Here is a 12,790-nt window from a genome sequence, read left to right on the forward strand (position 1 = left end):
TCACACCATAAACAAAAATTACCTCAAAATGGATAAACAATCTAAATGTAAAAGTTAAAACTATAAATATAAGCTCTTAGATGAAAACACGAATAAATCTTTGACACTGGATAAGGCAATGGTTTCTTAGATTTGACATCAAAGGCATAAGCAACAAAAGAAAAAACAGATAGAATTAAAAACATTTGTGCTTCTAAGTACACGATCAAAAAAGTGAAAAGATAGTCCATAAAAAGGAAGAAATATTTGAAACCATATATCTAAGAACTTGTAACTGGAATATATAAAGAATATACACAGTAATAAAAAAGCAAACAACCCAATTAAAAAAATGGGCAAAAGGTCTGAATAGATATTTCTCCAAAGAAGATATACAAATGGCCAATAAGCATATGAAAAGATGCCCAACATAGTCATCAGGAAAATGCACACCAAAACCGCAGTGAGATACCACTTCACACCCACGTGGACAAGGATGTGGAGAAAGCAGAACCCTTATACACTACTGGTGGGAATGAAAAATGGTGTAGCAGTTGGAAAAGAGTTGGGCAGTTCCTCAAAGACTTAAACAGAGTTACCACATGACCCAGCAATTCCACTCCTAGTTATATATCCAAGACAATCGAAAACATATGTCCACACAATACTTATACACTTGTAGATAAATGTTCACACCAGTCAAAAAGTGGAAATCACCCAAATGTACATAAATTCATAAATGGATAAACAAAATGTGGTATATTCCATACAATGGAATATTATTCGGCCATAAAAAAGAATGGAGTACTGATACATCTACAAGAATTAATCTGAAAAGATTATGTTAAATGAGAGAAACCAGACACAAAAGGCCACATGTAAGATTTTATTTCTATGAAATGTCCAGAATAGGCAAATCCATAGAGACAAAGTAGCAGATGCTGAGAGCTGGGGGAAAGAGGGCATAGGGAGTGACTGCTAATGAGCATGGGTTTCTTTTGGGGTGATGAAAATGTTCTGAAATTCAATAGTGGTGATGGTTGTATAACTTTGTGAATAGACCAAAACCACTGAATTGCACACTTTAAAAAGCTGAATTTTATGGTATGAGAATTATATCTCAAAAAAAAATTTTTTTAAATAGACTAGCTAAGATCCAATCCAGAAAAACAAAGGCAAAAATGCTGAGAGAAGAGAAACATTTGGAGAATTTGTTAGAAAAATGCCACCTTTATCAGAAAAGATATTCACGTTTACCAGAGGGAGGGTGCAGACCTAAGGAGCAAACAAACACAAAAATGTCTACCACAGCTAAGAATATCTTGGTTTACTGATTATAAAAAATTATCTATTTCATTTTAAATTAAATATTTGGTTTTGAATGTGCTTTCATAGACATGATCTTAAATGAAGTCCTCCTGGAAATTTAGTTGTATCCACTAATAACAGCTTTGAATTACATGGTGAATTCTGTTAACATCTATCATATGTATTAGTCTATTTCTTTGCCCAATAGTTGGCAGCTTGGAGGGATGAGGACCTCTAACCTCAACACTCCTCTTCCCCATTAACTTCCCATTCTCCCTGTGTATCCCAACAGCACCCGAAGATGGCAAGTAAGGAACCAAACCCTCAAGCCTTCTAGGCAGAAAATCTTCTGTTATAGAATTATTTAACCCTCTTATTAGATCTTCCGTGTCTGGCTTACCGGTATCTATTAAGAAAGTTACTATCACTGGCTCTTCCACTAGATTCCTGCACACACATTGACTCTCATTCTCTGACACGCACAGAGATAATAAACTCTCAATGCACAAGAGAAAGAGGATGAGGAGTACAGGAGAGAGAGCCTTAAAAAAAAAAGTTAGTACAGTAGATCCCCCCTCCACTCCCACACTGGAGAGAAGAAGGAAGAGTGGATTAACCAGGTTAAATTGTAGCAGGGACCTTTTTAAGGACTGCACCAGAAGGAGTATTGAAATTATGCAACTGGAGGAGACAAGGGTAGAAAGCTGCTCTGGTTGAAGAAGAGGTGAGGGACTTCAGACTCCAACTACTCTGCCTCTCTTCCACCACTGTGCTTGGCACTGCTGGAGAATATTTTGGAGGAAGAAAGCAGGGCAACAGTGACAGAGGCCTAGGCCACCAGACTGCATGAGCTTGTCCCAGGTTAATTCAATAATTAGTTAATTCACAAACTCCTAACAACATAAATGTTTTAAACAAGCCACCACTGAACTGAATAATTTCTTCTCTAGCACCTTGAAAGCTTCTAATACCTGATGCACTATTATACTCATCTTTGACTATACACAGCCCACAATTGCCCTTCACAGAGAACTTACCCCTTCCTTTCCCTCAACCCATCAGGATGATCTTGTGAGTCAGGTTTGTATGATGTGACTCTTATCTTCTGGCTATAGATAATCAGGACAGAAGTGGACCCTCACCGATCCTCTCTCCCAGAAGAAATGAAGAGAGGTGTGCTGGTATTCTACTGGTCACTTAAACTGAAAGCAGCAAAGGGTAGGGATGCCATATTCTGCTGTGACTGGACAAGATCTCTGGTACTGGCCCACAGGGAAGTCTCAAAACACTGAAATTGTCAGGCAACTCCTCTGTCAGGAGTTGCCTCGTCAAATAACTCCCCTCCCCCAAGCAAAGCAAAGGCACAGGAGTCACTGAAGCACAGTGAAGATGACCTTTCCCAAAATTCCAGACCTCCAGTACAGGAGACGCCGGCACTAGCCAGCAGTGACCTGCTCTGGTTATACGGGCTCCTAGGAAGTGGCCCTGAATGATAACGGACAAAGATAAAGGAAATCCTCTCAGCGGCATTATCAGCAGCCAAACCTGGCATTCAGGTCGGCTGGCCATTTCTTCTACTGCCAAGAAGTTAGCCAACAAACCAATGCCCGTGATTTTTCCTGGTCCTTCAATTTACTTCAGAATATATTCTGTAGCAGAGACCATTTAGAAAACCCTCGATGTTTCTTCCCCTTTTCCTCCTTTCTAATTAGATTTTTCTTCAGTTGTCCAGTTTTCCCTACAATATTATATATCATATAAGCAGGGTATTGTTTATCATTCAGTTTAGTTCATAAAGTGCAGGATGGTAGCTAGGAGCACCACGTGGACCCAAAGGAAACTGAACAGAGCAGTAGAGCTTAGACCCTAAGGAGCATTCACTCTAAAGCTAGACCTCCGAGGTTAAAAATCCCAGGTCTTCCAGTATTAGCTGTGTGATCTAGGTCAGGTTATTCAACCTCTCTGTGCCTCAATTTTTCACAGAATTGTTGTGAGAACTAAATAAGTATGTATGTAAAGTGCTTAAACCAGGGCCGGGAATATAATAAGCACTTTCTTATAATGGATATCTGCCATCATCATCATCGTCACGATTTGCAATGAGGAGTGGGGAGAGCTACAGCATACCTTTAAGTGTAGAGGATGCTACTGAGCAGGTAAGGCAAAAACTGGGGTGGATAACTCTTTCAGCATTTGCACAGCCCATACCCTTCCCTCCTCTGAAAACTCTCCCCAGTTAAGTCTCCTAACGTGAACTATGGCAGAGGAGCTATCTTCCAGCAAGTGCAGGGAGAAGAAAAGACAGCTGATTTACAGAAAAAGATGATGAAGCTGACCCACAAAACAAAATGGGAGGGAAGAGAGAGGGGTATGGGATGGAGACAGAGGATGGAGGGAGTGGGGAGGGAAGGGGGAAGAAGGGGAGACAAAGAGAAAATCTTGGTTTCCAACTACTTTCCAGTTCCTGATTCCACTCCAACCTAAGCACTGACTGCCCTTTCTGCCCTATACCAATAAATTCTTCACTTTTTATTAAGCTTTGACAAACGACAGAAAAGTCTAACACAAGCCCTGGAAAACTTTTCATCAACCAAAAAAAAAAACTTAGAAGTGATAAAGTTATATAATCCGTTACTACACAAAACCCAAGACAATACTGCAGATATAAATAACTACAAACTTCAGTATTCTCAACCCATCCTAAACCTAATGCATGAACTTACACAGGTGAGGCTCAGGCCTGGTTGTTTCAAAAGCTCTACAGGTGTTATAACCCCTACAGCTGAGGCTCTGACACTAACACCCTTACACTTACCAATATGAACACCCTTTACCTACTATCACGGTTCTCTGTGTAAACTAGCATAGGGCATAAAATGCATGAATATACTTTTCTCTTTACCGGGAATTAAATAATTTTTGAAACAGCAAGAGAGAAAATGGCAGGCATTATTCGAACTGAAGCAATTTACCTTTAGATCAGAACAATGAATACGTTCTTTTGCTGATGTTCACCAAACCAGCCAGGTAACCAAACAACATGCTTCCCCCGCATCCCATCCCTCCCCAAAAAACAATAATAAACATACAAACTGAATCTTTTACCAGATTTCTTTTCCTTCTTATTCGGAAACAGTAATGCTAACAACACGTCCATGGTTGTGCAAACTGACTGCAGTTAACTTAATTTCAAGTTCCTCTTCATCCCTTTTTTGAAAGACTTTTTTTTTAAAATCAGGGTTTCCGATCTTAAGTATCCCATTTATGCCGCCAGTAATTCAGCGATCCATAAAAAAATCTGGCTCGTTTATCACAATTATGTCTCAGTTGAGGGCTTTGAAGGTTATCACCCACGGGAAAAATATCTTTTCCGTCTAACCCCAACACAGCGCATTTCAAACCTCTACTATACAAAGGTAAACAAAAATAAAGTTGTGATCTTGTTCGAAAGGCTAGGGAGAAAAAATTTTCAAGTGCAAAACGAGTTCACAAACCTCATGACAACACGGACTTTGCGGAGTTCTTACCATGGCACTAAGAAAATACCAAGGTTTAAGGCCGATCACTGAAGGCAGGGTTCCCAAAAGACCACGCTTCTCCCCAAGATGTTGAGGAAGCACTGGTGGGGGGAAGGGGCCTTTCTCGAGACAGATCTGACTAAGAGGTAGCATCACCCACAGAAGAGAGAGAATTCCTAAAAGCAACTTCACGTTTCAGAAGACAGCTTCCCACCAAGTGAGTAGCCCGTAGACTTAGGAATCGCCAGACACGTACACCCCTCGCGAAGGTGGAAAAGCAAATCCTGCTTCCCACCTCACCTCTTAAAATAAACGGGTAAGTTGGGTCCCCACGAGCCCCTCCCGAGAGCGGCCCCGGCGCCCCGCGCCAGGTGTGCGGACCCACCGACCGGCTCACCTGGTCCCCAGGCCCGCCACCACCGGGTGGCACGGGCTTCCTCCGCCGCCTCGCTCCCCTCCCCCGCCCGCCCGGGCGCCCGTTGGGACGCGGGCCGGGGCTCGGAGCTCCGCCAACCGGTCCCCGCGAAACAAGAAGGTGGCGGCCGGCGACGCTGCGGCTTCCCCGCCTCGCCTCCCCTCCCCTCCCCTCCCCCGCGGCCTCCGCTCTCCCCTCCCACGCCCCCGCTTACCCTCAACTCCTCGAAATCCGCCATTTTATACCACCCGCGGGCGCCGCCGCCGCTGCCGCCACAGCACCCCCTCCCGCTGCCGCCAACGACACCGCCGCCACCACGGCCGCCGCCGCCGCCTCCAGCACCATCCTGCACTGGGAGCCGCTAAAGACGCCGCGGCCGCCGCCGCCGCCGCTGCCTCCGGGCCCGTCACGTGACCACCGCCGGAGCTCCGCCCCCGGCGAGCGCGGCCCCGCCCTCCAGGCGCCCCGCCCTCTCGGCCAGCCGCTTTCCGCCCGCGTCTTGCGCCAGCCCCCCAGGCCTGCGGCTCTGGCCTCGCCTGAGTCCCCGCCCCCTCCCGCTGCCTGTCCACCTCTCGCACGCCTTCCGGCACTCGGCCTTGTCGCCGTGCAGCCCTCAGCCCGCGGGTGCCTCCTCGCCCCGGCGCGGAGGCCCAGCCCCAGTCCCTGAAGTGCCCTCGCGACTGCAGCGTTACCCGCGGGACTGGAGGAGGGCCTGGGCTGTGGGAGGGACGGAGAGGAAGAAGAAATGGCCGGGACTCGTGACGGGAACATTTACAGTGCCCTTCCCCACGGTGGCTGTGGACGGAGGGAGCACCCACAAATAAAGGCATCCCCCGGAGTAGTTGTGGCGAAACAACCTAAATATGGGTGTTGGATAAGCTATTGTTCTGATCTAATGGGGCAAGGTTGGTGAGACCTTTTTGGGTTGATAATATCCTCAGTACTAACCTGGCTGGTTCTTTCTGACTTTGAAGGGCGACTGAATGTCAAGGACTGCAGAGTTGAAAGGGTTGGGGGAGGGAAGTTGGAGAAGTGAAATAGGAGAGCGCCCAGAAGGACCCTGATAGAAAGTCGAGGGATCAGGGAAATAAGATAGCTGGGAAAAATGAAATGTCAGAGGAAGAGAAGATGGAAGGAAGTTTCACGGCACTCCTGACTTGCTGACAAAGGATGAGAAGATGCTGAGTTAAGCTGGTCAAAAAATTCGCTGGACCAAATCCAGGGTTCAAATTTCCTTGAAGAGGTGGATGGAATCCATTTAAGACACCTAATGTTGATCCCTGGGCCAAGAATAGTTTACCACTACACCTCTTCGCCTAATTCCTGTTCATCCTTCAGCTCTCAGTTTAAGTGTCACTTCCTCAGAAAGACCTTCCCTAAACCCACATGCCCCCATTTTAATTCAGATCCCTCTCTGACTGCTCATAGGATCCAAATATTTCCTTCCTGATATTTTTCCATGGTAATTACGTAGGTCTTTGTGTGATTATTATATAAATAATTATCGTTTAACTTTTTTTCTTAAAAGTGTTTTTAAACCCGCTAGACTATAATGACTAACAAATGCTTGGAAAACTGTGGGCCTCTCATTGGTTTAATGAGTAAAAGAATGAACAGTATCTAGAGTAGGTTCTAATTCTGGCTTTCCACCATTAACTTTAGCTTGGCTTTTTCTTGATCTTGGCTTATTCTCCTTAGACCTTGATTTCCACCTCAGTAGAGTTTAACGTTGTTCAACAGACATTAAGTGAAGGCCAATGTGAGCTAGGATCTTCCGGGGAATAAAGATTTATAGAATACAGTACAGCCCTTCCACCAAGGAGCTTACAACCCATAAGAAGCACCATGCATGAAATACTGAGTTTAGTTTCTAAGCACCTGTCCTGTTAATCCTTTCTCTGCCTGTCTCTGAACCCATCAATCCTCTTGATCTCAACATCTCTCTTTTCCTTTCCACTGATTTCTTCCTCTTTCCCTATATCTGTGTTCAAGTCTCCTAGATAGTTTCAAGCCACCTTTCTTCTTTTGCCAAGAACACATCTATTTTAATCACATTTCTTTGCTCCTTTACACTTTACCTTAACCTTTACTGAAACTATACAGTATCAAAGAAAATGAACAATGAATTTATCTTTTATATTCCCAATTTTTTAGTCTGGAATTTTTAAACACAAACAAAAGTTGAAAGCATAACAATGAATATCTGTATACATTCCAACTAGATTCAACAGTTATTAGTATTTGAACAATTTTTATTAAGGCATAAATAACATATAGGTAAATCCTCCTATCTTAAGTAAACTCTTCAATTAGTTTTGAAAAATGCTTATCAAGATACAGAACATTTTCATCACTCCAGAAAATTCCCTCCTGCTCCTTCCCAGTCAAACCTCCCACCAGAAATAACCAATGATCTGATTTCTAATACTGTAGAGAGAATTTTAAAATGAGGGAAACATTTTAAAATGCTATTATAGCCTCAATGCCAAAACCAAACAAAAATTAATTTTCCTATCTAACTTATAAGCAGATTTTATGCCAGTAATGCAAGGATGGTTTCACGCTAGCATATATGTTAAAGAAATTGGTAATTTGATACAACTCAGCAACTAAGAACAACCAAAAAATCTGGATTTAGAAAATCAGAAGCAAGTGCCAAATGTAAGGAGTTAACCAGTCAAAATCTTAGAAGGCAGTGTTCTAGGCAGTTAAACTGAACATTTATCCTGAGACATTTGACAGTCCAAAAGTAAAATCTATAAACTGAGCTATGACTTTTGCAGGATTGCTGGGCAAGAGAGACATAAATCTAAATCTAGTGCCACAGAAGAAGCAAAGTCCAATAAACACCCCCCATATTTAATACAAGATCCCGTAGGGTAAAGATAAACCAGAAATAAATCAGCACTTCCACGAATTGCGTTCAGGTTTTATAGCAATCAGGAAATCTCACTCCTTGAATACTGAATAAACAGATCCTAGAGTGGTACTCCACAGACACTGGGCAGAATCAAACAAAAATTCTCTCCAGATGAAGATATCATTAGCCCAAACCTCAAATTAACCTACATAAAATTTTACAAATTAAATGACCAAACATAATCAAAAATCAGAAAAAGACTGCAATAAAAGCAAGCTTACACAAATAAGTAAATAAACAAACCTTGAAAAAATAATCTAATAGAAACGCTAGAATTGAGATGTTTAAGAACTCAATGGATAAGTTTATAGGTATATATGTATATTACACATGGTTTAAGAGAGAATTAAAAACAGGAACATGTTAGAAGACTATTTAGAATGAAGCTCAGGGAAACAAAAAGATGGACAATGCGTAAGAAAATATTAGAGACATAGATTTGAGAAGATAATGCCAGAAAAGTCTAACAAATATTTAATTGGAGTCCTCAAAGAACAAAAAACCAAAATGAGACAGTAGCAATATGTGATGAGATAAAGTCTGAGATTTTTCAGACTGATAAAAAAAATCACTATAGGTAAAGGGTTAACAAAACCTTTTCCTGTCTACATAAGAACTTAACCTTCAGCTAATTTTCTAGCTCTGTTCACCAGGAAACATGATAGAGGTTTATGATAAAAATGACCTCTGATTAGTAAATTGCCTCTGGACCAGGAGGAACTATAAATGGTCTACATTTATAGACCTGATGGGGATACCATACTTGGGACTTTTCTGAGTGAGTTAAGTTCACCAGTAAAATATAGCAATTTTAAATCTGTATGCACCTAATGACATGCACTTAATGTAGCTTACAGAACTACAGTGAGAAAATCCACAAGTATAGTGAAGCATTTTACCATACCTCTCTCAGTAATTGATACAAAAAGCAAACAGAAAATCATTAAAGATATAGATTTTTGGAACAGCATAATTAACAAATTTGACCCAGTGATTACAAATAATGTGCAGAAAATGCATTATTTTAAGTACATATGGAATATTTACCAAAATTGAGCATAATAGAGTAAGCCTCAACAATTTTAAAAATTGTGATAAAATATACACAATATAAAGTTTACCAACTTAACCACTTTTAAGTGTACGATACAGTGCCATTAAGTATAGTCACGTTACTGTACAGCCATCACCACCATCCAGCTCCTGAATTCTTTTCATCTGCAAAACTGAAACTCCATACTCATTAAACAATAACTCCCTATTCTTTTCTTCCCCCTGGACCCTGGCAATCACCATTCTGCTTTCTTCATGACTTTACTCTAGGTACCTGATATAAATGGAATTATACAGTATGTGTCTTTTTGTGACTGGCTTATTTCCCTTAGCATGATGTCTTCAAAGTTCATCCATGATGTAACATATTACAAAAAATTTTCTTCCTTTTTAAGGCTGAATAATATTCCATTGTTATACACCGTATTTTGTTTATCCATTTATCTGTCCATGGACAGTTAGGTTGTGTCTTAATCAGGCTGGGGTACTAAAACAAAATACCACAGAATGTGTGACTTAAATAGCTAACATTTCTCACAGTTCTGGAGGCTCAGAAATCTAAGATCAAGGTGCCAGCCTTTAGTGTCTGATGAGGATCCACTTCCGGGTTTACAGATGACCACCTTCTTAATATATCCTTACATTATGGGGACAGAGAGCTCTGGTTTCTTGATCTTCTTATAAGGGCATTAAGCCAATCCTAGGACCTCCACCCTCATGACCTAAGCTAAATCTAATTACTGCCCAGAGGCCCCACCTCCAAATATCATTGCATTGGGGATTGAAGCATCAACATATGGGTTTTTGAGGGACACAGACATTCGGTCAATAGCAGGTTGCTTCCACCTTTTGATTATCGTGACTAATGTGAACAAATATCTCTCCTAGATCCTGCTTTCAATTCTTTTGGGTATATACCCAGAAGCGGAATTATTGGATCATATGGTACTTCTATTTTTATTTTTTGAGGAACTGCCATACTGTTTTCCAAAGCAGCTGTGCCATTTTACATTCCCACCAGCAGTGTGCAAGGGTTCCAGCTTCTCCACACCCTCATCAACAGTTGTTATTTTCTGGTTTTTAGTAGTAGCCATCATAATAGGCATCAGATGATATCTCCTTGTGGTTTTGATTTGCATTTCCCTAATGGTTAGTGATGTTGAACATCTTTTCATATGCTTATTGGCCTTCAGAATAACTTCTTTGGAGAAATGTCTATTCAGTCCTTTACTCATTTTTACATCCCGTCGTTTGTTTTTTTTTGTTTTCGAATTTCAACAAATTTTAAAGGATTGGAAGCTGCTACAAGTCTATTTTCATTTGCTGTCTATGACAAAGATTGTCTTGAAACAGTGTTTTATCATCTCTCAGGTTCTGATGAGATATAATAAGCCATGATGATACTATGTACCCTTGATATGATGTGATGAGAATGGCACTTTATCTCTGTGATCTTTCTCTCAAAAAACACACAACCCCAGTTGAATCATGGGAAAAAGTATCAGAGAAATCCCAATCAAGGAGCATTCTACAAACCACCTGACCACTATTCCTTAAAAGTGTCAAGGTCATTAAAAACAAAGAAAGTCAGAGAAATCATCACAGCAAAGAGAACCTGAGGAGACACAACAACTAAATATGATATGGTATCCTGGCTAGATTCTGGTATAAAAAAGGACACGAGGCAAAAACTAAGGAAATCTGAATAAAATATGAATTTTAGTTAGTAATAATGTCTCAATATTTGTTCACTAGTTGTGACATATATACCATATTAATACAAGATGTTAACTACTGCATAGCACAGGAAACTCTACTCAATATTCTGTAACAACCTATATGGGAAAAGAATCTGAAAAAGAATGGATATATGTATATGTATAACTGACTCACTTTGCAGTATATCTGAAACTAACACAACATTGTAAATCAGCTATACTCCAATGTAAAATAAAAATTAAATTTAAAAAAAGATGTTAATAATCAAGGAAACTGGGGTATATAGAAAGGAACTCTGTGCTATCTGCACAGCTAGAATCTAAAACCTATTTTATTTATCAAAAAATTTCAAAATTATATTTGTCAATGATAGAAAAGGACTGGTTACTTGATTTTTAAAATATAATTTCAACTTTTGAATGATTGCAAAAATGCAAAATATCTTGTCAATAAGAACTTGAAGACATTGTCATTAAAATGTCTTGATCAAGAAGTACAGACAGGGCTTCCCTGGTAGCGCAGTGGTTGAGAGTCCGCCTGCCCACACAGGGGACACGGGTTTGTGCCCCGGTCCGGGAAGATCCCACATGTCGTGGAGAGGCTGGGCCCGTGAGCCACGGCCGCTGAGCCTGCGTGTCCGGAGCCTGTGCTCCGCAACGGGAGAGGCCACAGCAGTGAGAGACCCGCGTACCGCAAAAAAAAAAAAAGTACAGACAATTCAAACATTAAACCTGCCCATAGAAGTGCTCTTAAGCTCTTCACTAAAACTTCTGAAATTTTTTATTTGGAAGTTTTATGCAAATTTAATATTTTATATTTTCCTTAATACTTTAGTATTCCACTCTTTCTTATAATTATATGAAAAAAATAATGAGCTTTTTCATCAAGCTCCATATAGATATTCCTAAATCCTCTCCAGTTTATTAACATAACACAGAAATTTTTTTTTTTTTTTTTTGCGGTACACGGGCCTCTCACTGTTGTGGCCTCTCCCACTGCGGAGCACAGGCTCCGTACACGCAGGCTCAGCGTCCATGGCTCACGGTCCAGCCGCTCTGCGCCATGTGGGATCTTCCTGGACCGGGGCACGAACCCGTGTCCCCTGCATCGGCAGGCGGACTCTCAACCACTGCGCCACCAGGGAAGCCCTAGAAATTTTATTGTTTTCTTTGTGTGCATGACCTGAAGTTAGGAAGTACTAACCTAGAGAAACTCTTATACAGGCTCATGTGCACCAGGAGATATGTACAAGAATATTTATTCCATCACTGTTTTTAACAGAGAAAAGTTAAAAACAACTTGTCCATCAAGGATAGGGTAGATAAATGCATTGTGGTATGTTCCTGCAAAAGAATGCTATGTATACAGTAAGAAAAAAATGAATAGAGCCAGAGCTTCATATAAGAATATGGACAGGGCTTCCCTGGTGGTGTAGTGGTTAAGAATCCGCCTGCCAATGCAGGGAACACGGGTTCGAGCCCTGGTCCAGGAAGATCCCACATGCCACGGAGCAACTAAGCCCGTGCGCCACAACTACTGAACCTGCGCTCTAGAGCCCACAAGTCACAACTCCTGAGCCCACGAGCCACAACTACTGAGCCACGTGCCACAACTACTGAAGCCCGCACGCCTGGAGCCCGTGCTCTGCAACAGGAAAAGCCACCGCAATGAGAAGCCCATGCACCGCAATGAAGAGTAGCCCCCGCTCGCCACAACTAGAAAAAAAGCACACGCACAGCAACGAAGACCCAACCCAGCCAAAAATAAATAAATAAATAAATAATAAAATTAAAAAAAAAAAAAAAAAGAATATGGACAAATTCCCAAAACAATGCCAAATGAAACAATCAAGTTGGAAAAAGTTATATACCTTTCATG

General features: G+C 41.3%; 1 protein-coding gene across 9 annotated transcripts in view; it reads right to left on the reverse strand.

Moving 5' to 3' along the window:
* The window catches only part of PIAS2 (protein inhibitor of activated STAT 2), a 92,627-nt gene extending 87,011 nt beyond the window's left edge, over positions 1-5,616 (reverse strand). For 6 of the 9 annotated variants that reach the window (XR_009566539.1, XR_009566540.2, XM_030867852.2 and 3 more), the window contains exon 1: positions 5,435-5,616. Coding sequence is in view for 4 of the 9 variants with exons in the window: in XM_030867852.2 (XP_030723712.2) it covers positions 5,435-5,458 (24 nt within the window). In the remaining 5 variants the exon portion in view is untranslated. The remainder of the gene's footprint in view (positions 1-5,434) is intronic. The other 3 variants (XM_060311170.2, XM_060311171.2, XM_030867854.3) reach the window with 2 other exon arrangements.
* Between the last annotated feature and the right edge of the window lie 7,174 nt (positions 5,617-12,790).

The sequence above is a fragment of the Globicephala melas genome, chromosome 13, assembly GCF_963455315.2.
Source record: "Globicephala melas chromosome 13, mGloMel1.2, whole genome shotgun sequence".
Classification (NCBI taxonomy): Eukaryota; Metazoa; Chordata; class Mammalia; order Artiodactyla; family Delphinidae; genus Globicephala; species Globicephala melas.